General features: G+C 39.4%; 2 protein-coding genes and 1 long non-coding RNA gene across 5 annotated transcripts; 1 reads left to right on the forward strand and 2 right to left on the reverse strand.

Moving 5' to 3' along the window:
• The first annotated feature begins 1,560 nt into the window (after positions 1-1,560).
• LOC124128680 lies at positions 1,561-13,507 on the forward strand. 2 transcript variants are annotated; one of them, XM_046492116.2, is made up of 3 exons: positions 1,561-1,762; positions 10,849-10,975; positions 11,932-13,507. In XM_046492116.2, exons 2-3 carry the CDS (start codon positions 10,867-10,869, stop codon positions 12,765-12,767), a joined length of 945 nt encoding a protein of 314 aa, XP_046348072.1. In that variant the 5' UTR covers positions 1,561-1,762; positions 10,849-10,866; the 3' UTR covers positions 12,768-13,507. The 2 variants fall into 2 exon arrangements, with proteins under 2 accessions (XP_046348072.1, XP_046348073.1); XM_046492117.2 differs by lacking the exon at positions 1,561-1,762 and adding an exon at positions 9,596-9,973.
• Positions 6,488-9,330, reverse strand: LOC125371784. 2 transcript variants are annotated; one of them, XR_007217772.1, is made up of 4 exons: positions 8,796-9,330; positions 8,145-8,317; positions 7,383-7,511; positions 6,488-6,591 (listed from the first exon to the last, which is right to left on the reverse strand). It is a non-coding gene; the product is annotated as an uncharacterized LOC125371784 (long non-coding RNA). The 2 variants fall into 2 exon arrangements; XR_007217771.1 differs by lacking the exon at positions 6,488-6,591 and having other exon boundaries at positions 7,139-7,511.
• A 2,022-nt stretch (positions 13,508-15,529) lies between the features above and the next one.
• On the reverse strand, positions 15,530-22,055 carry LOC124126489. The gene is made up of 2 exons (XM_046489933.2): positions 21,947-22,055; positions 15,530-21,284 (listed from the first exon to the last, which is right to left on the reverse strand). The coding sequence occupies exons 1-2, from the start codon at positions 22,047-22,049 to the stop codon at positions 20,374-20,376; spliced, it is 1,014 nt and encodes a 337-aa protein (XP_046345889.2). The 5' UTR covers positions 22,050-22,055; the 3' UTR covers positions 15,530-20,373.
• Between the last annotated feature and the right edge of the window lie 4,136 nt (positions 22,056-26,191).

The following is a 26,191-nucleotide window of genomic DNA, read 5'->3' on the forward strand; positions in this document are numbered from 1 at the left end:
AGGTAACACGGCTCGGTGGTCACGTGATCTCGTATGCCGCTGCTTCTACCCTGTTTGCTTGTTTGTATCCACCTCGCCCAACTTAACCCATGGCCCACCAAGATGTAGGTCAGTGCACTGGGTTATGCAAGATCGGTTTTATAACTCATGTTGAAAGCACGTGCAGTATAATGTGTAAAACTCTTGTCCCAAGTGAATATGTAAAGATAAGCTTTGTTAAAACACAACATACAAATACATGTAAATAGGTATTTAATTTGACGATTTTCGGTTTAGCTGTAAACCAGGTGTTCGCGACAAGGTGAGCATATCCTGCCCAAACGGTGGCACCCGTCACAAACACTTGAAAATCAAGACAAAATAAAGAAATGCATCGGACATCATTTTCGTCACAATTGAGTCAAATTTGGAAATGCCCTTTACATCACTTCCATTAAACGTTTTGAAAGCTTTATTGAGGCCTTAAATGTTATAATCCTGATCCTATAAAGTTTTAGCAAAAGTCATGTGACGTACACGTGTGACGATGTTATATAAGCTGTATTAACCTTGTAACAATGGAGACGTTCAGGGAGTCAAACGCGTCAATCGTTCCTTGAATCGAGACGGGCACAAGACAAATGTTTTCTGACGTTAATATAAATAGTATTACTTCAATTTTTGGACACATACTATTAAGAAATGTACAGACACGAGAACGTTGTGTTACATTAGCCATCAAGACACACTTATATTTGAATTTATGATACCCTGATTACTGGCATGAATATTTTTCCTTTCAGTCTCATAGGTCTTGAAACTGTGTTTATTCTACACGTGTGAGGACACATGTCCTTATATCACCACGTGACCTGATGTCGTGACCCCGTTTCTCCAAAGTAAATACAACATCAAGACTGTTGCTGGCCCGGGCAGTGGGCGTAACCTGGTGCGTTTGGGAGATCTGCACACACACACAGAACAACGCAAGAACAGGGCAAGCGACGACGCCTAGTGATAACAAAACACCCTCTTTCAATAATAATGACGTGTAAGTATTGAATTAATGGTGCATATTCTTGTTTGGTGTGCTAGTGTCTGTTCATGTCGGACAAAACATGAAGTGAGATTCAAAGACGTCTGATGAAACTTATGGTTAGTGAATTTGGTTCAGTTAATACTGCCGTGTAAACAGTAATAATAATAATTTGTACTTCACTGATCAATAGAAGGATAATGGTGGCAGGCATTTAGCACAGTGTCATCCATGAACATCCATCATTTTAGCATGGACTACCATATATAAGAGACGAACAATGACGAACACACACACACACACACACACACACACACACAAATACCGAGGAAAATGCATGTACCTGATATTTTGTTTAATATTTTATTTTCATTTACATCACAAAAGACTTCTTCAGATGTATATATAAATATATAAAATGTACCTGGTGTAATAAAGAAGTTGCTCATCCATAACAATTTTGTCTTATTTACTATGTATGTTAGTGACACGCGAACAGCTCACCCAAACGCAGCCCATAGAAGCTGAATTCTTCCCGAATTGGCTGTGACTGAACTAGGGGTGGGCTTGTTCAACAGTGCGGATCACACACGAAGTCACGTTGCATCTCGTGCTCGAGTACATGCACCGACGGAGGTTCAGAGTTTAGGAGCGTTGTGTAAGCGCTGACTTTAAGAACGCAGGACGCCACAAGTCGCCACAATTGTATCAACACTGCTGCATGTACAACGTTGATTAGTGTGAAAGGTGAGTAGAGTATTTCGGCGCTACTTCAGAGGGATAATGTAAAGCGACCAATTTAATATTGAGTTTATTCGTTTAATAATGTGGCCAAAAAAGTTCATTGTTACTGCCCCCAACAATCACCTGATGTGATTAATTACCACTACCGATATTAGTTAATAGATGGTTTTCCAGTATATGTGACTATGCGGAATGATGTCTGAGAAAGCAGATGTGTTGTAATTTCTTCTTTTAAGTCAGGATAAGAATTTATGGATGAACAACTTCTTTATTACAATTGAGAGCGACGTTTCGGTGTAGGTTCTAACACCGTTATCAAGCAACACACAAATTCTTATCCTTACTTAGTACTCCAACTTCTAAATGCCCATCAAAGAAGTTCTTTTAAGTCATTAGGATTCCGATGTCTTGTCAGTCAAGCTGATTACTTCACTTAGGTTTGGTTGCAAAATAAGATACATAAAATCACTCCGATGCATGTTGGTAGCAATGATAAAATCACTACACTGATAACGACTTTGTTTACAAGGTAAGCGTCAGTATGCTGAGATCAGGGCGGTAACGACACACTTCACTGCATACACTGGATGCATCGCGTCAGTGATGTTGTTCACACCCAGTCAGTAATGGTGTTCACACCCTGATAGACACGTGTATAGCAGGTAAATACTGACAGATAAATAGTTTATTTATGTCTCAGGTTACATAAGCTAGGTATATGCCCAAAATAGAATGGACATGTAATTTAAAAGTAACGTTCAGCCACAATATCCTACATACATTGTAATATACATGGTACGCCAGTATACTGTTCATGAATTAAATAGTTGTTTTCATTTATAAATTTTATAAAGCGTTCTTGCTTATAATACTTGACTTAAATACAAGTTGGTTTAAATCAGTCAATAAAAGTAGGATGTAATAACATACATTATTACTCTGTCGCCGAAATACCTCTGTTCAGGTATTCCCTGTATAATGGGCAGTGTTGAATATCATGAAACACTTTCTTTTATTATATCATCTACATCCTTCCCTGGATTTAATTCTAAAGTTTTATCAGTATTTACCTTTCAGTTAATCTGTTTCATTAAACAGCAGGGAAACCATGTAAGTTTATAAATATAAGCAGTAAATTCAATGCAGAAGTAGTTTATTGAGGCATTCAACATGTGAACTTGTATTTAGACTTTAGAAATGCTTGTTTTTTCCATGTCTATCTTCAATTGAGACAGTGTTGTTATTGCTCTGGAAGTACAAACAAGACACAGAGATATGAAAACACTTCTCTAAAAACGTCTGAAGTGACTATAAAATAAAAACAAGACATAAGAAAAACAATTTACCATTATTTATTAGTATTATGACCCCAATCCTAATAACCCCCCCCCCCCCCCCGTGTGTTTGCAGCAGTTCACATAAAAAAACACACCAAGTCTCGTGTGTCATTTCACCCCGGAAATGTTATAATATTGCAGCATGGAATGAAGATAAAGATTAAATGAATAATACATGTGAGAATTACATATTATTTACTTCAAATAAAGAAAATCTCTCACAAAGCACTTGGATTTTCCCCCTGTATTCTCAACTTGTGAAAAATTGTCCTTTACGATAATGACAATACTACTCAAGAATGTGAAGTTGTGGGGATTATTTTGGAAAATTACACAATTGAAATGTCAAACCCATGTACATGTCAACGAGTTTTTTCTACTAATCGAGATAAAATGATTAAACTTAACTTTGAAAGCAAAATCTTTGAAATTGAACAAACCACCAAGAGATGGATGAAAAGAATTATAACCCCATTAGGCAAAATTACAATTATCAAATCAATGCTCATTTCAAAACTTAATTTCCTTTTCCTTACCCTTCCTAGTCCCCCAGATGAATTCCTTAGAAAGATAAATACTATTCTTTTCAAGTTTTTATGGGATAATAAACCAGACAAAATAAAGAGAACAGTTGCTTGTAAACCTATTTCCCTTGGAGGACTTGGTATGATAAATATTTTTGCATATGTTGATGCTTTGAAAATAATCTGGATAAAAAAGGTTACTAAATGTTGATTTGGAAAAGAAATGGAAAATTTTAATGACTAATACTACTCCTGAATTTCCTGATTTACTATTTATGGGAAGTGATTTTCCACTTAAGCTTGCTAAAAAAAAAAAAAACAATTTTGGAAAGATTGTTTTACTGCCTTTTCTAAATATAGCAATAAAATAAAACCCAATAATTATGAAGAGTTCCTGAGGGAACCTCTGCTATACAATAAAAATATTATTATAAATGGCAAATCATTAGATAACAAAACCTTTCATCTCAATAACATACACAGCATACATTGCTTGCTAAGCAATGATGGAAATTTTATGACATTGCAACAATTCTGTAAGAAATACTTCAATATAAATTTTCTTGAATTTTATGGTATTACAAGATCAGTAAATACATACAGGATACAATTAGGCATTAATAAAGACCTGCATCTGGAAACAACAAACAATACAAATATATCTATTGCCAATCTCTTTTCATGTAAAAAAGGCTCAAAGAAATACTACTATGTAATAAGTCAAACCGATGAAAGCTTAAAAGTTATTGACAAGTGGGAAGAGGAACTTTTAATGGATATGAACTGGCCTAGCTTATTTATCAGAGCACACAAAACTACTCCAGGCCCTAAACTTAGATGCTTTCAGCTTAGATTGCTCCACAGAATTCTACCTGTTAATACTTATCTACTCAAGATGCATATTGTTGACAACTGTCTATGCACTTTCTGTAATGCCGAGCCAGAATCTATCCAACATCTGTTTTGGGACTGTAGGCTAAGCAAAAACTTCTGGAAAAGATTTTCACAATGGATTGAATCCAAGTGTCCACATACTGGCAAGATAAATCTTACTTCAGACCTAATTCTTTTTGGCTTTTCAAAACATTTCCATACCGATGATATTTTTTATCTGATACTCTTATTGGCCAAATTTCACATTTATAGATGAAAAATAACCAACCAACCATTACACATTTCCAAAATGAGGTTAAATATTATTACCAAATAGAAAAATATAGACACTTTAATAAAGCCAAACAGACTGAATTCTATACGGAATGGGCTCCTTATGAAAACCTTTTGAAAATATAAACATTTGCTATTCCAAAACGTTACTAAATATATATCCTGCATTCTGTCTTCATAAGTACTAAAGCTTCTAGTGAGTGTGAATGTGTGTATGGATGTGTGTGAATGATATGTACTTTCATAAAAAACCCTGGTCATGTATTTTGACTCTTACCAAAACATGATGTACTTTTACCAGTAACAATGAGTCATCTCTAATAAAGATATGAATGAATAAATACATTTCTGTATTACTAACAGATTTGAAAGTGAAGATGATAGATAGACAAATACACTCTTTACAACACATTATCTATATTACGTGACCATATACACTGAAAGCATGCAATACAGTACTCATGAATACACAATTTACAATGTACAAATTGGGAGCAGAAGAGCGTATGTGTCTAGTACATATATATACATAAGGTGTTTCTCTAAAATTCAAAGAGACAGTATCATGTATTCCCAAGTATCATAATCACCTTTTTTTGGTCATGAACATCTGCACCCAGAGACAACAAAAGCATGTCGTCAAGCATTTCTATTTTCACATATACATCAACATCAAGTTTATCAGTCAGACCTGCACAGAAACAATTTCTGACTAACATAACCATCAGAAGATGACAAATTTGAAAGAACAAATCATCTGTTTCCATTTAATGTGTCTGTCCGTATAAAAGAGTAGTTATTGTGCTATCAAAACAATAAGATGGAATTGGGATTCGGAACTTTGTATTTCTGTGTCAGGTACACACCACTATGAGTCAAAATCAAACTTGTTGCCATGGAAACAAAAAATATATAAAAAAATAAAAAAGGTTTATTAGAAAAAGGCACCTGTTGACAACCTGGTCTTTGTGTGTGCACAGTTTTAAGCCTAGTTTTTTACCTATTAGTTTTAGAGATATGGGCTGCACAAACAAACCACCATAAACCATGCTAAACAGAGTCAAAGTAAAAAAACGTGAAAACAGGAACAAAAAATTTTTTAAAATAATTATTCCCTAAATAGCAAAAGGCAGCACTTAATCCCCTTGTTAATACTTGAACCAAATTCGAATAAAACATATCTCACAGTCTTCAAGTATGCTCCGAAAATATGGATGGACAGACAGATCAGATGACAATATCCAACCGCATTATATGCAGAGGGGATAAAAATGAATATGTGTACTATAATGAGAACAATACATGTATCAAATGCATGTCACCAAACCATCCCTTACACACAACCAGATTGTAAGCTTGGTATAGTCCTTGTTGAGAAAGAGGACTAATTTCGGAATGACATCCGCAAGGGTTTTCTTTACATCTGTATTGCCAAGACCATCTTCTCTATCACGCTGAAAATTTTTGCGCAGGTGACCAAGATTCAGTCCTGATCTGGCAATTTTCTCGGCAATTGACATTTTCATGACCCCTTCGGCTAAGAGAGAATGGAGTGTTTTGATGTGTTTGGCCTTTTCTTTGTTGAAGAGAAGTAGATTGTGGACTGCTGATGGTGGGAAACTAAACCTAGCAAGTTCCTGAATTTTCATCTTTGTATGAGATTCAAGCTTACCAAGGACCTTTACATCTTCTATGGCATTGTGTGCTTCATATGATGAGTGCAAAAAGGTCTTGGCTAGATTTTCTTGCTTGTATGATGATTGTCCAGGAACGGCCTTGAAGACAGGTAGGCTATCAATAAGACCTGATACAGTTGAAAAATTGTGCTTCACACTGGATGTTTAGCAATGCAGATGAAAATACAGGAACATCAAATCTTCTTCCATTATGTGCCACAAGGAATACATTGGGAAACCCACTGAGCCATTTACAAAACTTGTCAACTGCAAACTGAACAGTTTCAGGCTGAACTTGTTTCCTATTGACCGTCATTGTATACTACTCAAAAGAAGTTACGGATCAGCAGATTCTTTCAAATTACTATAGTTAATCTGTAATGGCATGAGAGATTAACTATAGTAATAGAAAAGAATTGGGTGATCCTTAACTTCTTTTGTCTAGTATACCACTATACCAGTAACCTGTTGAGATTGGTACTTTTGGAAGTACATTTCATTAACCGAGCACTACCGAAGTGATTTAGGATACATCTGTACTTTCGGATTGGTAGTCTAGGTCTATTCCTCATCCACCACCACTTGCATGTGCCCCATGTTTTGGTGATTATACCTGGTTTCCATGGTGCTAATGGGATAAGGTCCTCCCGCTTGGACGTTACACCAGTGCACCATTGCACCATTGCAGGTAAACCTGCAGTCTAAGTTGATGGCTATATACAACGGGCTGGGCTGGGCTGGGCTGAGACAATGCAGATAAAGTGACTTGTCTTAGGACACAACAAGCATCATCAAGTGGGTTTGCTAGGATTCGAACTGGCAACTTTTTGATTGATTGCCTAGTTGGTTAAACTCTCAATCATGCACTTGGCTACATGATCAAATAAAACTATTAGTTGAATTTTTTCAAAATTCTCACCTGTTTGAAGATGAGACTGGTAGACTTTCAATGTTAGATGCTTAAGGAGTCTGGTCAGAATGTCCACTTTCATCATCAGAACTAGCATCAGCTACTGGTACAGTAGAGGAATGGGATGACATCAATCATCTGAAAAATGAAAAATTGAAATCCAAATTGTTTTCATGTATTATACCCGAATTAATATTGGTTCTTTTATGTGCTGAAACAATTTCAGTCATGGAACAACTTATTCTACAGTCCCATCTGATGGATTGATCTTCCATGTCCCACAGAAATATTTAACCTATGGAAAAGTGTCTTGTTGTTTCTAAATGATATACAATAGTTGCATATACATTGTACAATGGAATATTTTCAAAATAATCTTATTTCCATCTGAACATATCTCCCACTATTCAACACAAGCTATACATGTACATACTAAAAATATATAGAAAAGAATAAACCTAATTTCAGGAGGTGCATCTGGTAGAGAAATAAACCTGATGGGTTAAAGCCAGACCAGGAGCAACAATGAGAAACAGGAATTCCAAATTCAATTTTTTTTTTTTTGAATATCCGACACCTATACAAGATGATATTCTTTGTTTATATTTGACGATTTCCAGTATCTACACACACGGTCGTCATTAAACAATGAATTCATTTGATTCAGAGTATCCACCATGTCTATTGTATCATTGTGTTATTAACAATTGGTTTGAACACAAATGACTAGTTTCATAAACAAACATTGTTATGACATTGTATAGAACTTACTCCATCTCCATTCTAAATGAATCATTTGCAGCCTGTTGAGTCGACTCTTTGGCAACAGCTTCAACATAGCCTCCATCCCTCCGTTCCATGCTTTTTAAACTTCTCTGGTTTGATATTTAATGTTGAAAGGAGATTATTCATCCTGTCTGGTCCCCCAACGCTATCGATCATAGCTGTAAATAGATATTAGCCACAATATAATCATGATAATTATAAGAATGTATCTAATATTATTTTTAGGAATGAGGGAGGGATGTGTGCCTGTTCATATAGTTGGCAGTAAAAATTCTAAGTTTAATCAATACTTTTTATAAATCGGGCATAGCTGTCTGGGAGCAATACTGACTTAAATTTCACCCCCACCCCCTAGACACAAGGACAACTGTCACAAGCGTGCAATGTCTGACCCTTTTCCCATGTTGAAGCATACTGGAAAAAAGCCTTACTATACTTACTTACCTTTTGTTGAAAAAACAAGACAACATAAGACATTAATAAAACATGATATCGTGACATGAACAATAAGAAAGGCATGACGCTGAAATATATGATCGAAAACAGGACAATATTTGTGCTTTACATCATCGGAATGCCAAAACTTTGAGAGCATTTTATTGGTCAATTAAATGTAAAACAAAAATAAAAATTTACCTGTTCCAAGCTTTGTGTTGATAACAAAACATGGCATCCCTGACTTCCCCTTCTTCTCCCTGTGCGTCTTCCCGTATGGAACCATGTTTATTTGCCCACATTGTCTGACATTTCACGCACAAACAGCCGCTAAGTCCTTTCCTCATCTCGCCGACAATATTCCCATACGTTAATGGAATAGGGCCCAATTTGCAAGCGACGAGATTGGAGAGAAGTTCCCCGAGCTCGACCATCCTTCGCTCTTCCTTCCATCTCTGCTTGCGTATTTGCCGAGTTTGGTGTTTCGAAAAAGAGGACAGTCGTCGTCCTTGCAAGGATCACCAAAGTAAACATGGCAAGCTGGGTAGTTGTGGTGGATGAGCACGTTTGATTTTAATATTTTGGTGTGATTACCGGTCTTTCACCTTTTTGAATCGACCACAGCTGTCTGCCAGTCGCCATGATTGTTTACAATAAGGGGCGTAATTCTTACTCGGTATTACATCACCCCAACATTGCCGATGTTGGAAACATCGGCAAAAGTCGTAGTTTTCACCGGAAGTGTCCCATTATACAGGGGATACCTAAATAACAATAAGCTGGTTTTACACATTGTTTAATCCCAAAGCGCGTGTATATGTACCACCGGAACTAGGTTAACAAATATAGAAAACTCTCAACATCGATGTTATACGTGTAGAGATGACAGATAAGACCGTTATGCACGCACACTCGATGACTCCACGCAGGCTGACGTCACATGGCATTGTTCGCCTATGTATCTTTCAACAAACTGTAACAATTTACGTCATAGTGTATTGTGACGTTTCGGGGCGGAAATCTAAAGGTGTGTAGGCCGTTGTTAGGTTTGTATGTTTGATGTTTACAATGGTCACGTTTACGATGGTCTGTTAATAATCGAGTCTGGACCAGACAATCTAGAGACTGACAACACTAGCATAGATCCACGCAAATGGGATACGATGACATGCATCAACCAAGTCAGCGAGCATGTCCATCCGATCCAGCTGGTCTCTTTTTCCGTTGTACAGTAGTAATTGAAGACGTTTTATTCTGATAAACTCAAATGGAGTATGCCGTGTGTCACACACTATGGATACATACTGTCATCCGCTTGACCTAGTTAAGACGGGGACTCCCACAGTTCCATCAAATGAAGTTTTAAAAGGTTATAAGCGGTAAGTAATAAATGAAACACAAAAACTCGCCCCTTGTAATATCAATTTTAGAAAACTCGATTAGTATTCAGCATATAGTTAAAATGCGTGTGTTAAATCTTCATAGAATGTCGTACTCAAAATGTTTATTTTTCTTTGTTCCACTTCAAAACATTCCAGAAACTATCATAAAAATGTTAACGTGTATACTTACGAGGAGCCGAGTCATACCGCAACGAGTCAAGTGAAGAAGTATCCTGCTCAGAATTACATAAGAAAACAATCGACAGGTGATGTGGATTACGAAATGTACCGATACCGCGATACCATAGTCATGCTATAATTCGTTTTCAATATTACTGTTATTTAACTGTTTAACCCATTCTAGACTAGACAAATTCATATACTAACCTGTCAGTCCTTGTGTTTCCCAGAGAATAAATTAAAAACAAATTTGGCAAGTCTTGACTGCCTCACCCCTGAAATTAACCATTGTCCCCGGCTCCATTTTGATTATAGTTTGGATTTTGTACATATATATTTTTAAATAAGATCACCTTAATTCTGGGACTAAATGTTTGTTTACTGATCTATTCGTTACTATAGTTACCTCATTTAGTATAATTGACCTCTTACTCCAAATATGCTATACAGATACATCCCAGGATATACATCGGAGTGAGGGAGTATGGTTTTACGCCGCTTTAAGCAATATTTCCACAATATCCCAGCGGGGAACACCAGAAATGGGCTTCACACATTGTACCCAAGGATATACATGGATGTAGACAGATAGGTGTACGGGATTTCACTAGCTAGATGGACCGATCATTTGGCTAATGTTGCAGCAAATTGTATGATAAAGCTATACATAATCAGAAGGTGTTGTGTTTCAGGTGTGGTTGTGATCGCCCATGATGAAGTCGGTCCCGCCAATGTTGTTGCAGGCCCTCAATGTAGGGGCTCTCCTCGCCTTCATACTCACCGCCGCCTTCAACGGACTGGCGTCAGATACTAGCATAGGTAGGTCAGTGACGACTGTGGGCGCATGGTATGTCTTTCCTATGTGCTGTAGACAAGCATGAGTCTTTGGTGGTGATAATTTTGGACTATTGGGATTAGGGGAAATTTCCATGAGAAATATATGCATTTGGTAAATTTGTTTGAGTGTGTTTATCTTTTGATTTAACGTGAAATGTGTTGTATAATAACGCTGATGAGGAGAGTAGGCTATTACTTCTGACAAGAACATTATAAAGATATTCTACGTCCGCTTCAGTGACCATTGAAGAAATAATGTGGAAAGTTATAATTTCTTGAAATGTTGAAATGTCAAATAGCAGTTGAGCAAAATTTGTATTTCTGTGTTTACACCAATAAATGTGGTAGTATGTCCATGTTTATTTTACTATGTAAGTGGTATGTTTAATGTTAGACCTGCATCACTACGGGCTTCCCCCACCCCCACCACCCCCACCACCCCCACCACTACATTGCTGAAACGTCATGATATGACTGGAAAACTGTTCAAAGCGCCGTTAAAATCAACTCACCTTTACAGGGCGAACATATATCACGTATTATGAAAATATAGTGATGTGCGACTCTTTAAGATTTGTCTCTAATTTTTGTCTTTAATCTTTCACTCTCTATCGCTCCTAAGTGGGTCTTATATTGTGCTGATGCCACAGACGGGTGATGTGGCTGCGTGTTGAAGCCTCGCATCATGGATTTCTGTTAATTTCGTTGCCATCAGATATTAGTCATCCGACTGAGACGTAAAAAGCGTCCAATGATCATCTCATCTGATGTGGCTATTTGAAGTAGTTAATCTTTCGGATAAAGCGTTAAAGTAACAAGATCAGTATTTGTTTGAATTGTGCTCAGTGCACTCCTGTGCGAACCCGTTATGGGTTGTTATTTTGAATATAAGACTCATTAATCAAGCTGTGGATGTTTTTACTTTGTGTTTCTTGCAGGCGTCTTCCTAAATTCCACAGGGGACATCTCGGACGTATTCTACATCGAGATCACTCCCGCCGGCTGGACCTTCAGCATATGGGGCCTCATCTATGCCTGGCAGGCTGTCTGGATTGTCTACTCATTGGTCCGCATCTGCAGGAAGAGTCCAGAAGGACCTCTCTACCTCAACCCCGTTCTTCTGCCCCCCGCCTTCTTCGGAATGTACATCCTGAACATGTTCCTCAACATCAGCTGGCTCCTGCTGTTTGACCGCCAACTCATCGAGCTGGCTTTCAGCTTCCTGTTCGCCATTGCCTTCACCCTGTACATCTGCCTGTGGATCTCCTACACCTCCCTGGATAACAACATGGAGGTCCTGGCTAAACTCAATCTTAAGATTGAGGACACTTTAGTGCGTGCATTCGTCCACAACGGGCTTGGAATCTATGCGGCTTGGACCACCATTGCTTCCTTCCTCAACATGGGCTTTGTGATTGCCTACAGAGCTAACCCCGCCATCGACCAGAGCACCGCGTCCTCCATCTCCCTCGGCTTCATCACCGCCGCCTTGTTCCTCTTCGTCATCACCGACCTCTTCCTATTCGACAGATACAGTCGGTATACCATCACGCCTTATGGCGTCATCGTGTGGGCTCTCTCAGGCAGCCTGGCCAAGAACTTTGACGCTGCTCGCGGGAACTCTATCTTCACCATTGTACTCATAGTGATAGGCGTGTTAGCTCTCATTGCCAAGATAGTCTTCGTCATCATCAGAAGCAAGTCCAAACCTGTGTTTACCTCATCCACGAACATTACCATGCCGGAGAAGCAGGACACTGTCGGCATGGCCTGACGTCATCAACACGTTTCATAAACTGGTGAAACCCGTGAAGATCAGTATCAGTATTGGTGTTCAGCAACCCATGCTTGTCCTAAGGGTCGACTATCGGGATTGGGTGGTCAGGCTGTCTTACTTGGAGGATGCATGCCACGTATCCAGTAGATCGATGGTCATGAATGTAATCACTGGATTGTCTGTTCCAGACTCGATTATTAACAGACCGCCGTCACATAACTGGACTATTGTTGAGTGCAGCGTTAAACAAGAAAACACTCATAAGCTGGAGACGATGTATTTAAACATTTTTATGCTGGCGAATTGCCAAAGTCGCATTTATATCATATTCCCAGTGTTGTGAACACATTGTTCACAAGATCGGATTCGTTTCGCATTTGTCCCTATTAACGAGTAACGTGTCAAATACAAATCTCAACAACACGAGTTATCGCCCTTCTTTGAAGCATGTTCTGTTATCAGAACAAGCCTGACAACACAATAACATATACATGGTACATATTTAGATGTGCGTAATATGCAATGCAGTCAATGATTTGAAGTGTGACTATCTCCCAGGTGTTCAACTCATGATCAAGAATTGATTTTCTTGTTTGATTTATTTCTCGACATTTTTACATATTGTATTGTATTTTGTAATAGAAGCGTGTTATTATTTATATTTAACTTTGAAAAGCAATGATGCTCTAATCTGTATATATAAATATAACTTATTTGATTAAAATCTTAACTCATAATATTCTGAGTCTTTTCTTCATTGAACGTTTCGTGAGGAAAAATGGGGTTTAACGTTGCGTCCAATATCATTGCACTTATATAGCGATGTGTGCCTCTGTGCCTGTGTGCGTGCGCGCGCTATACCGGAAGTATGCTGAATTGAAAGTGCTAGGCCACTGAGATACCATGCTACAGTTTAACATGAAACCCCACTCAGACACAGTATACTGATTCCTAGCCGACCAGTCCTTGTTTTAGCCCTTTAATGCGCCAGGCAGGGTAACAAGTACTATATTTTAATGTATTTTGGTATGATGCGGCCGGGGAAGTGTCAGGTTAAGATTCAGTGAGTTTAAAAAGAAGATATCCCAACATCTCAACGTTATGAGATCGAAACTCAAAGAACGCAGATCATAGACGTTACGTCTCTGGTAAGGTTTGATATTCAGCTGCAAAATCTCTGATGTTGGATTCGGAAGAACGGTCAGCGAGCCAATAAGGTAACTCGGCACAACGAATGTGTCACCCTCAATCACTCGGCAATCCCTGCTCTATGTTCAAGGCCACAAAGACATTGCCGTTTATCAGTTGTAACAGTGCTTACGTCGAATATAAACTACAAAGGACATTCATATCTAAATACACAAAAGCTCACATATACATAAGTGTATGACCGTTGTTTTTCGCCCCAATCAGCAATGTCATAGCTATTTTGCGGGGGTCTGTTATGATTAGTGAGTGACTGAATACATCAGCAACGACTTGTGGTCGTACGATGACACGTTTTGAACAGCCACCGAAACTGACCAGCCGATCCTCTCTTGTAGTTGCGGCCTCCTCCCGTGACGCGCATGGGAGGGAGGGGACTAATTCTTCCCTGAATCTCAACCGGAATGAATACATTAAGGGACACAAATAATGTTTAAAAACAAGTACAGTCCGTTTGATTCTATCTGAGACCGATGAATTGCTCACTAACTCAAAATCAATAATTGCAACAAAACCAAAATGTGCACAGCGACATGAATTGGACAGACCAACTCTGATGGTTTGTCTCATAATTTTGGACAACCGAATAAAACAACTGTTCAACAAACGATCATCATATTGTTGACATTTATCGCCATCCCACACCAGGGAGGACCAGTCGCTCATGGAGCAGCCAGGTAATGAACAACCATGTGCACCGTATATGGGGGTCATCTCAAAAGACGTTTTGGGTGTTCAATCTGAGTCACTGTTGCAGGTTTCTGAAGCCGTGACAGTGCATTCGGAATCGGTGTCGCTGTTGTCCGAATCGCTACCGCCGCTGTCCGAGTCTACCCTGATGATCACTGGCTTGATTGTGGCATGGTCCAATCCACTATGATCCCAATATTGTCTCTCTATTTCATTCTCAACTTTCTCAACACACTTTTGCCACGTTTCCTGCGTGATGGTGTCTATTGATTGTTGAACCAGTTTCTGTACATCCCACAGTTTGAATGTTGTATTTTGCCTGGCAACATCCGATTTAATGGTACCCCAAATTAGTTCTATTGGGTTTAAATCGCAATGATAGGGCGGCAATCGCAAAACTGAATGGCCATGTTCTTTAAGATACTCGTCATCTTTAAAGACAGGTGAGGTTTTATTAGACTTTATAATATCATACAGAACAGGTTTCGTTGCCTTTTGTGGATACGGTATTGCTTTGTGTGTCAACCATTCTATCATATCATGGAGATGGAGATGAAAAGGCCAAGGCACAAGTTGTAGTATTCTCAGTTGGAATATTGATGGATTGTACAAACACGCGAGCTCTTCATTTAGTGATTTTAAACAGTTCTGCAGTAGATGCGACATTATTAGTTTCTGTGAGTCGTTTGTTAAGCAGGAAGATGACTTGATCTATTGTCCGTTTTCAATCATTTAACTTTTGTCGACCTAAACATAAACAACGTGGGCGTTACAGTAGTGGTGTAACCGTATTGGTGAAAGATAATTTAATCAAGAACAATCTTATTCGTCGAATATGTCATTCATTTATCGACTGTGTTGTGTTGCACTTTCAAAGAAGTTATTTTGGATTACAAAAAAGATTCAGTTTCAATATGTGTTTATATCTCGCCTGAAAACTCCCCTGTTAATAATGAGGCTAACATTGATCCAATAAGTCGTCTTGAGGGATATATTGAGACAATCAAAAATATCTATAACAATCATAACCCACTACTTGCTGGAGATTTCAATGCAAGGATGCGTACATTTCTGGATTATATCCCAGCTGATGACCTCAACTTCATCCATGAGAACAGTGATGACTATCCAACTGCTGGGTTCGATATTCCCCGTAAAACAAAGGATGACACTCGACACAACAGTTACGGTGTCAAACGAGCAAAATTATGTTGCACACGTGATGTCCATGTACTAAACGGGCGGTTATTTGATGATATGGATTAAAACTTGACTTGTATCACACATTAGAATGATTTTATTCCAGTTTGGATTTGGTTTTGTTTGGCTAAACCAAGACATTGGTAATATTCAACATTTCATGACATATTTTAAACGAAGATTTTACGACTGCCTCAATCAATATTGGCACTTTTCCCTGTCATCATCTACGAAATGCAATTACTACTCACAGTTCAATTCATTACTAAATGTGGAATCATATATTACTTGTGTTATGTCTTCTTACCAACGTAGACTTATAGCCATGTTCCGGTGTAATAATTTCAGACTTGCTGTTGAACTGGGGCGTCACAACAACATCCCATATAATGAACGTGTATGCACTTTCTGTTTTTCAAAGGGACATAACCATGCTGAAGATGAATTCCATGTTCTCATGATTTATGACCAGTATTCTAGAGCAAGAAGAAACTCTTTTCCCAAGCGTCTCGTTACCCCTCCCTCTATTGAGAATTTTATAAGACTTTTGTCAGCTGAAAACGAACAAATTATAAAAAAGCTTAGGTAAATTTCTCTCCCAAGTCATGAATATCGAAAGGAAACGGTAAATCATTATTAAATCTATTCAGCATGCAAATATATATACAGTATATTTCCATTGTATTATGGGCCGGTGGCCTAAAGTATCGAATAAATTTATCTGTCTGTCTGTCTGTCATATCGCCCTTCCTACTGTTAGACGTTGGGGCTTTTGTGTTAGGTACCTGAACGCCATGATATGGAGCATTGTCCATGACAACCAGACTCTTGGGGAGCAATACCGGTAGCAGTTGAGTTTTAACACATTCTAGGAATACCGCTCCGTTCATTTCGGTATGATAGTCTCGGTTGTCCTTGGATTTTGCCTTGAAGACTAGCGAACAGCCTGGTAGGAATCCCCGACTCTTGCAGCCAGCATGGAGCACAATAAGCCGCTCACCCTTGCCAAGTGGCAATTTCCTGCACAGAAATCAGAGGAGGAGCTAGGGAACCATTGTGTTCCTGTGGTATGGGAAGCGTTTACCCACGTTTCGTCCAAGTATACGGGCTCATAACCCTCGTAACGTTTTTCTCGTATTGTGCGTAAGAAATGGTTCCTTAGGCGAACAATCAGACCTCTCGCATAATGCATGTCTATTGTCGGAGCCTACTTTTTTGTAACGGAAACCAAATTGGTGTAGCAATTTCCATAACTGATATTTTGAAATGGTCAAAGAATGATTTGTCTCCATATATGTTTTTAGAGTACGGAGAGATTCATAGATATTTTGTTTATACAGAGTCTTAATGGCGTTTCTAACCATCTCTTGTTGAAATGAATCGACTTTAAAACATCGCATGGGTTTTGAGATGGTCCCCTCAGGTGTGTCACTGCAGGTTGAAGAAAGTGGAGCCTCGGTCCTAAATTAAATATTAAAACACCTGGCTGAAGTTATTAGTAAGTTGATAGCAGTATTCAGACACATCCTAGAACATCGATATGTATCTGGTATCGCCATGTATTCCCGCTCAAAACAAGAACAAGACTACGTAGTATTCCGGAGACTATGAACGGGGTGGGGGTCCGGCATTTATGGGGAGGTGGATATTTGGTAGAGACAGAAAACGGTTCGGGAAAAACCAGACACTGAACTATAAATGTACTGGTTTTGGGAACAGAATCAAATTTTCAGGGTGGTTACTTTGTCCCCCGTCATGTGTGTACTCGTCATATGACTGTTTACAAAGATGTCCTATTGACCACCTGACTGTCTCCAAAGATGTCCTACTGAACATCCGACTGTCTACAAAGATGTCCTACTTACCACCCGACTGTCTACAAAGATGTCCTACTGACCACCCGACTGTCTACAAAGATGTCCTACTGACCACCCGACTGTCTCCAAAGATGTCCTACTGAACATCCGACTGTCTACAAAGATGTCCTACTGACCACCCGACTGTCTACAAAGATGTCCTACTGTCCACCTGGTTGTCAACAAAGATGTCCTACTGACCACTCGACTGTCTACAAAGATATCCTACCGACCACCTGACTGTCTACAATGATGTCTTACTGACCACCTGACTGTCTACAAAGATGTCCTACTGACCACCTGGCTGTCTACAAAGATGACCTATTGACCATCTGACTGTCTACAAAGATGTCCTACTGACCACCTGGCTGTCTACAAAGATGTCCTGCTGTCCAAATCACTGTCTACAAATATGTCCTGCTGTCCAACTCACTGTCTACAAAGATGACCTACTGACCACCTGACTGTCTACAAAGATATCCTACCGACAACCTGGCTGTCTACAAAGATATCCTGCTGACCACCTGACTGTCTACAAAGATATACTGCTGACCACCTGACTGTCTACAAAGATGTCCTACTGACCACCTGACTGTCTACAAAGATGTCCTGCTGTCCACCTGACTGTCTACAAAGATCAAAGATATCCTACTGTCCACCTGGTTGTCCACAAAGATATCCCACTGACCACCTGGCTGTCTACAAAGATATCCTTCTGACCACCTGGCTGTCTACAAAGATATCCTTCTGACCACCTGACCGTCTACAAAGATATCCCACTGTCCACCTGGTTGTCCACAAAGATATCCTACTGACCACATATGGCTGTCTACAAAGATATCCTTCTGACCACCTGGCTGTCTACAAAGGTATCCTTCTGACCACCTGACCGTCTACAAAGATGTCCTGCTGTCCACCTGACCGTCTACAAAGATATCCTACTGACCACATGGCTGTCTACAAAGATATCCTTCTGTCCACCTGGCTGTCTACAAAGATATCCTACTGTCCACCTGGCTGTCTACAAAGATATCCTACTGTCCACCTGACCGTCTACAAAGATATCCTACTGACCACATGGCTGTCTACAAAGATATCCTTCTGTCCACCTGGCTGTCTACAAAGATATCCTACTGTCCACCTGGTTGTCCACATAGATATCCCACTGTCCACCTGGTTGTCCACAAAGATATCCTACTGACCACATGGCTGTCTACAAAGATATCCTTCTGACCACCTGGCTGTCTACAAAGGTATCCTTCTGACTACCTGACCGTCTACAAAGATGTCCTGCTGTCCACCTGACCGTCTACAAAGATATCCTACTGACCACATGGCTGTCTACAAAGATATCCTTCTGTCCACCTGGCTGTCTACAAAGATATCCTACTGTCCACCTGGCTATCTACAAAGATATCCTACTGTCCACCTGACCGTCTACAAAGATATCCTACTGACCACATGGCTGTCTACAAAGATATCCTTCTGTCCACCTGACTGTCTACAAATATGTCCTTCTGACCACCTGGCTGTCTACAAAGATATCCTACTGTCCACCTGGTTGTCCACAAAGATATCCCACTGTCCACCTGGTTGTCCACAAAGATATCCTACTGACCACATGGCTGTCTACAAAGGTATCCTTCTGACTACCTGACCGTCTACAAAGATGTCCTGCTGTCCACCTGACCGTCTACAAAGATATCCTACTGACCACATGGCTGTCTACAAAGATATCCTTCTGTCCACCTGGCTGTCTACAAAGATATCCTACAGACCACCTGACTGTCTACAAAGATGTCTGACTGGCTACAAAGATGTCCGCCTGTCCACCTGACTGTCTACAAAGACGTCCTACTGACCACCTGGCTGTCTACAAAGATGTCCTGCTGTCCAAGTCACTGTCTACAAATATGTCCTGCTGTCCAACTCACTGTCTACGCAGATGTCCTGCTGTCCACCTGTGCTTCGGCGACCACAGACAACGTTAAAAAAAAAAGCTTCAATCTCCTGATGAATCACTGGTGACACTTTGATTACATTGCAAATCTGTGCAACACTAAAACAACAGAATGGTAATGAACTGTCAATGAAAATATCAGGCTGAATTACCAGGTGAGCTACAGCACCGTCGGCCATTATTATTCATCTGCAAAATAAAGGTGTAAAATTGCTCGAAAATACCGATCCATTATCATAGCGATATGTTTGTTAATGGCATTCATATTTATCATATATTACGATAATATATTTAATAAATGCAAGTGAGTGAAAATGTCTTTCAAGATGGTGGCAAATATAACTATATAATCAACATTAAAATATCTATATGCAGAGCCATATTAAAGAAAAAGCGTAGATCTAAATGTGAGGTTCATTCACGTGAGCTATCACCACTCATGATGGCAACCCTGTCAAAAAGAACGTCCCCGTTCGTGTTCACTTGATCAAGACTTAGTGTCTTATCTTATCGTGATATCAAAGGGCACCTGCACTGAGAAACGAATATATACCACCACCCGACACGACTGGTCTTGGGACTATTTTAGTCATCTGAATCGTGAGACTTGGATGTTGCCGAAGTCAAGTTAGCAGAAATTGTCATGGATAATCCTTAAAACTGGTTTCAAGTCATCAGTTCCATGTTCACTCTACTCATGTTCAACCTCATTCGTTGTGACCGAGGGCTCCACAGTGGTGGTCGCCTTCTCCATGTCTTCCTCCGGAGTCACCTCTTCTCCCTTGGTCTCATCGGGCCCGGACCCAGGAGGAGGAAACAGCGGCTGTGTCATTGCTCTGTAGATGGCTAATGCGATCTTCACAAGGAAAGCCACCACAGTCAGCGCCAACAGGACAAAGATAAAGATAGTATTAGCGTCAAGCAAATTATAGCCTCTTGCAATGATGCCCACAAACGCCCAGATGACGACAGGATAGGGCGTGAAGGTGTAGCGGGTATACTTGTCAAATACGGAGAGGTCGACGACCACGTAGATGATGATGACAGCAGCCAGGAAGCCGAGAGCAATGGTTGAGGCAGTACCCGGGTCAATTGGGGGCAGAGACTGGTAGGTGATGACGATGGCCATGTTGATGAAGGTGGCCACAGTTGTCCATGCGGCGTACAGGGCCAGACCATTGTGGACAAATATAGAGATGAGGACAATATCTACCCTCCGACTTTGATTGGACAGGATGAACCTGTTCTTGTACATAGCTAGGTAGGACAGGCCGAGGCAGATGTAGAGAGTGACTGAGATGCCAGCCAGAACCACGAATGCCAGTCCTATTAACTCTCGGTCGAACATGAACAACCAGAACACATTGAGGACGAGGCTGAGGATGTAGATGCCGAAGAATGCTGTCGTCAGGAGGATCGGTTTCAGAAAGAGGGGTTCCCCCGAGGCCGACTTCCGGCAGAGAAGGGTCAGCTCGTAGATGATCCACACGAGCTGCCAGACGTATATCAGGCCCCAGATGATGAATGTGAAGCCGGCGGGGGTTATTTGTGAGATGAACCGGTCAGAGATTGCGGCAGTTGTGGTCAGAAACACGAAAGCACCTGAAATTGAGGTATATTGGTTACAATCAAAGTGATATAAGGAACGTATTTACGTGTTTCTTTGATGATGTAATTAATTACATATCACTAGTAAATCATATAACATACATTATGTCTGTAAAGGTTTGGCCCATTTGTAAAAGACTAATATTGAATATATGAACACAAGGTAGCAAGAGGCAGAAGTAGGTCTACTAGATCGTGCTTCACAACTGCATGGCACTGACATCTTAATGTGGAAGAAAATCCAAAACTGACAAAAGCCAAAAAAGTAAACGGCCGGGGAACAAAAATTCAGCACCTGAAAATTGGATTTGATAAAAAATTATAAACGTTATCCAAACGCTGCTGGGCATCGAGTCGCCGCAACACTGCCAACATGTCCGAAACAAAACTGTAATACCCTGTCATATACATCATCGTCGAATAACCATTTGTTGTTTGTGTCAGCTTTAGCCACCATCAAATATTGGTGTATACTTTCTTTTGCCCAGCAGTTTCGTAGACCACACACTTTTTGTCCCGCGGTTGCAGTTCTAACAGACCACAGATCAAGATGAGGTCGAATTTGGAATTGGAACCAATGAACATCGGATCCCGCCAGGCCTAGGACGCAACTCTGCACCCTGCTCACATGCCCTGTTGTGATGCCCCATGTTTACCTGTGCCTGGGAGACCGGCGAGGATGTTGAAGATCACTGTCACCAAAAACACCGGAAGCACCAGAATGGCGAAGGCTTGGAGGAGAGTGGTCTTGTTCACCATCTTCAGTCTACTGTATAACACAGAGAGTATCAAATACACATCAAATACTCACAACTGATTTGAAATACAATTACATGCAGCCGCCATATATTTCCATGTTTGGACTAATCACAGTTGACCTAATTCGTTTTCATAAAAACGTTGAGGCTGTGTTTACGTTTCTCATTTTCATCCAAACATTAAACAGCGAAATAACTATCAAAATCTAAACCAGTTTGTATTTACCTTGAACAGCATGCAACGTACCCTGTAGTTGTAGACCTAACCAGATATAATACTTTTCGACTCATTAATATATTCTTCCAGTCACCCCCTCCCCTGAAGCCGAACACAGGACACCTCCGTGGTCCAGTGGATAGAGCATTTGCCCAGTTCCCTGATTGTGTAATGCGACAGGACTTTAACAGATGTACTTGTTTTACCCTGCCATACAACATACCCTTAAAGACATACAACAAGTCTGAGGTCTGAGTAGAGGATCCATGTTAAACTGCGGTGTGGTATCTCAGTGGGTTTGCACCATAACACTGGCATAAGTCCGGACTAGTACAAACGACAACAAATATTGTTATGTTTTCAAGTACTATGAAGGTTCACATTTGATCAGTCAGTTAGTAATATACTGTGAGAAATGGAAACTTAATGTTAATATGGATAAAACTGGTCTTTCGAAGGAAACAATTGTAACTGTCACATTATATAAATACCTTGGGGTTTCATTTTCAAGCAAGTTATCCAGGAATACTAGTGTACTTGTCATGCAGCACCGTAAGCTTAGAAAATATTATTAAGAATATTACAAAATTTAAAAACCGGAGTGATCTTTCTAATAACACATTATTAAAGATAAACGATGTAAAACTATGTGCTATACTTTTTAATTATGCCTCAAAGTGAGATTGACCAATCAGAGAGCAGAACGACTAACCCCCATATGAGCCCGTATACCGTCAGTAACAGCCATTTTAGATTTTGCAAAACCTGCCTGATATATTTCACATGAAAATTCTGGTACAGAAATTCTTTATTCGACACTGTCTTTTGTTTTACTATCATAAATTGTGATGCACAAGGACATTTGTGTTTAAAGAAACCACGTTCGTGACTTTATTAATAAACAGTATAAAGAAAAAAAAATTACAACGGAGGTCACTGAGTTACAAATAGCATAAACATAATATTGGATGACGTCACAATCAAGAAACGTGACGCCAATGACTTCACATAGCAATAGAATTGATAGCAGCCCGTCGTTAGAGGTAAGCGGACTGCTGTAAGTTACAGTTGCCCGCAGATTTCTGTTAACATGCGAGTATTTTTATGAAAATTCGATACATTTTACCTATAAAACTTGTTTAAACATTCACATAATATCTTCCATTGTTAACGTTTATGTTTACATTAAATCGGAAACATATGAACTGGTCCTGTCGTTTGTACCGGTTGTACGTTTTGACTTGACATGTGCCATAAAGATACCAAATAGTGTACACTTTTCGGAAACATATGGCCAAATATTTTTCTTCTAACCCAATATAACACCGTATACGGCCACTAAAGACCCAATAACTAATGATATGGCTCAGAGATACGGGGCTTCTATGGGTACAGGGCGATTGGACTAGTACACTTGTATGCATGTAAAAGATTTCTTGGTGTCAAACAGTGTACTGTGTACAGTGTAGTGTTATGATCTATGGCGAAAGTGGGCGGGTACCTTTTTGTGTTTCAGTACATTAGAATAAATAAAATCTTGGTTTAAAATTTTAAATATGCCTTTTACAGATTGACAAGAAAATGTGAAAATATGATGTTGTTATATTAAAGCCATGGAGTTCAAAATTTGGTTTATTAATATGTAAAACGTTTGTTAAACGAATGTGGATACAGTTATGTATGGAATGAACAATGTGTACCAGAAAGCCCAGATAAAGTATTGTTGTCCATTAGGCAAACACTTAAAGATATATACCTTCACAAAAACGCTTTCTATTGTAGACTCTTCTAGTAAATGTAATTGCAATAAGTTTTTAAAATCTCATACACACACCAGCTTATTTATTTATTTCAATCTTAGAAAATATAGAATTACATAATTTCGATGAAATTCCCACAAACTAATTGAATGTACACAATTAAGATTTTGTAATCAGTGTAATCCAGATCTTATTGAAGATGGATATCACTTCCTGTTAATTTTCCATACATGTCATAATCTAAGAAGTCTGTACTTAAAAAATGAGAGCTTTTTGTGTACCAGTACCACAGACTTGTCACTCTAAAAGCTTCAGTTAAACTTGATGTCATACGCAATTTGTCAATATATATATCATGCTATGTCTGTTAGAAATAAGTTTATGTTGTATAAAACTGCTTCCTAAACGCTGTATACTATGGGCCTGTGGCCTCACAGTTTTGAACGAATAAATTATCTATCTATCTAACTGAAAAAGTTAAAAATACCAATAAATTTAAGACCACGCGAGCAGGCGTTGATGATGTCAACTGTTTGGTGTGACACCACGTCCTGCTACACCTGTACCGTGTCTTAAAGTGTGACCTTACATCAGTGTTAACTGGTTTCAATGAGTCGATGTCTAATTCTACGGTTCGTTAAGTTTAGATTTGATGATAATGCGTTTGGATGACGTTCAAGTCCCGATGGCGCCGATGACTGAACGAGGCAGAGACGAGGATCACCCAACTCGTATCTTCTCAATAGTTGTCGCTGATCCCCAGGCGCTTGTGTGTACTAGAACGAATTCTGTTCATTTTCAGTACCATTTACACATCTGTAATATTCAATAAAAAGAAACAGGTGCTTACCTTTTGTGTTATAATCAAGCATTGAAGGTACCGGAGAAAGCCGGACTCAGTCAGTTGGTAAACGTGACGTGCCTCTCAAACGTGCTATGCGGGGTTACTGTATATGTGTAATTCGTATCCCTCGTTAAGCATCGCCTCGGTACATTACAAACATTCATGTCACAATCAACTCGAAATCCACAGTAAATCACAACGTACAGTGTTTTATGACGAAAGCACTATTATAGTAGTTGTTTATAAAACCATAAATACTCATGTGCGTCGTAGTGAAAATTACATTGTCTAAATCTGTTGGATTTTGTTAAATGGAAATAATAACGTCAATATTTTGTAGTACAGATGATATTGGCGTCAACGGTTTCCAGTACAGATAATGTTGACTGTCAATGTTTTCTTGTACAGATACTATGGACCGTTAATGTTTTCTTGTACAGATAATATAGACCGTTAATGATATCTAGTACAGATAATATAGACCGTTAATGTTATCTAGTACAGATAATATAGACCGTTAATGTTATCTAGTACAGATAATAAAGACCGTCAGTCTTTTCTTTTACAGATAATATGGACCGTCAGTGGTATCTTACAGAGATACTTTGGACCGTCAATGTTTTCTCGTACAGATAATATGGACAATCCATGTTTTCTAGTACATATGATATAGACCGTCAATGTTTTCTCGTACAGATAATATGGACAATCCATGTTTTCTAGTACATATAATATAGACCGTCAATGTTTCCAGTACAGATACTATGGACCGTCAGTGTGTTCTTGTACAGATAGTATGGACTGTCAATGTTTTATTGTACAGAACATATCACAATACGATTTCAAAAACAGGTCAAGCAAGTGTAGCACGCAAGGCACATCGCTGGCCCTGGACTTTCGCATGACGTGAATGTCTACCATACGTGCTCGGCATCAAGTATGTTACTGATGTTGGTATGTATATCTATATTTTGCTCTGATTCACCTCAACTTCCACATCTGAGAAAATCAACGCCCAGCAAACTTACTAACATAACAAGAAACTGTATCGGAGGGGCAGTACTACTGAAGCAGAAAGATTCCTGTTATAGAGAAAAAAAACACGGGACTCTGTTGATCCTGAAGATGAATCATCTAGCCTTTTTCATATTCGAGTCATTCCCCCCATGGTTGATTCATAATTTCTGTATGTTTCTGCATACAGACCTATAGCTGCGTTAGTTTTATGTGTTAGAATACACGTTCGGAATGGCCAATGAGTTCCTGGCTCAGAATCAGCTGCATCAACAATAACGAGATGTCGACATTATGTTTAATTCAGG

The sequence above is a fragment of the Haliotis rufescens genome, unplaced genomic scaffold (genome assembly GCF_023055435.1).
Source record: "Haliotis rufescens isolate VD_foot unplaced genomic scaffold, xgHalRufe1.0.p SCAF_31, whole genome shotgun sequence".
In the NCBI taxonomy this organism is placed as follows: domain Eukaryota; kingdom Metazoa; phylum Mollusca; class Gastropoda; order Lepetellida; family Haliotidae; genus Haliotis; species Haliotis rufescens.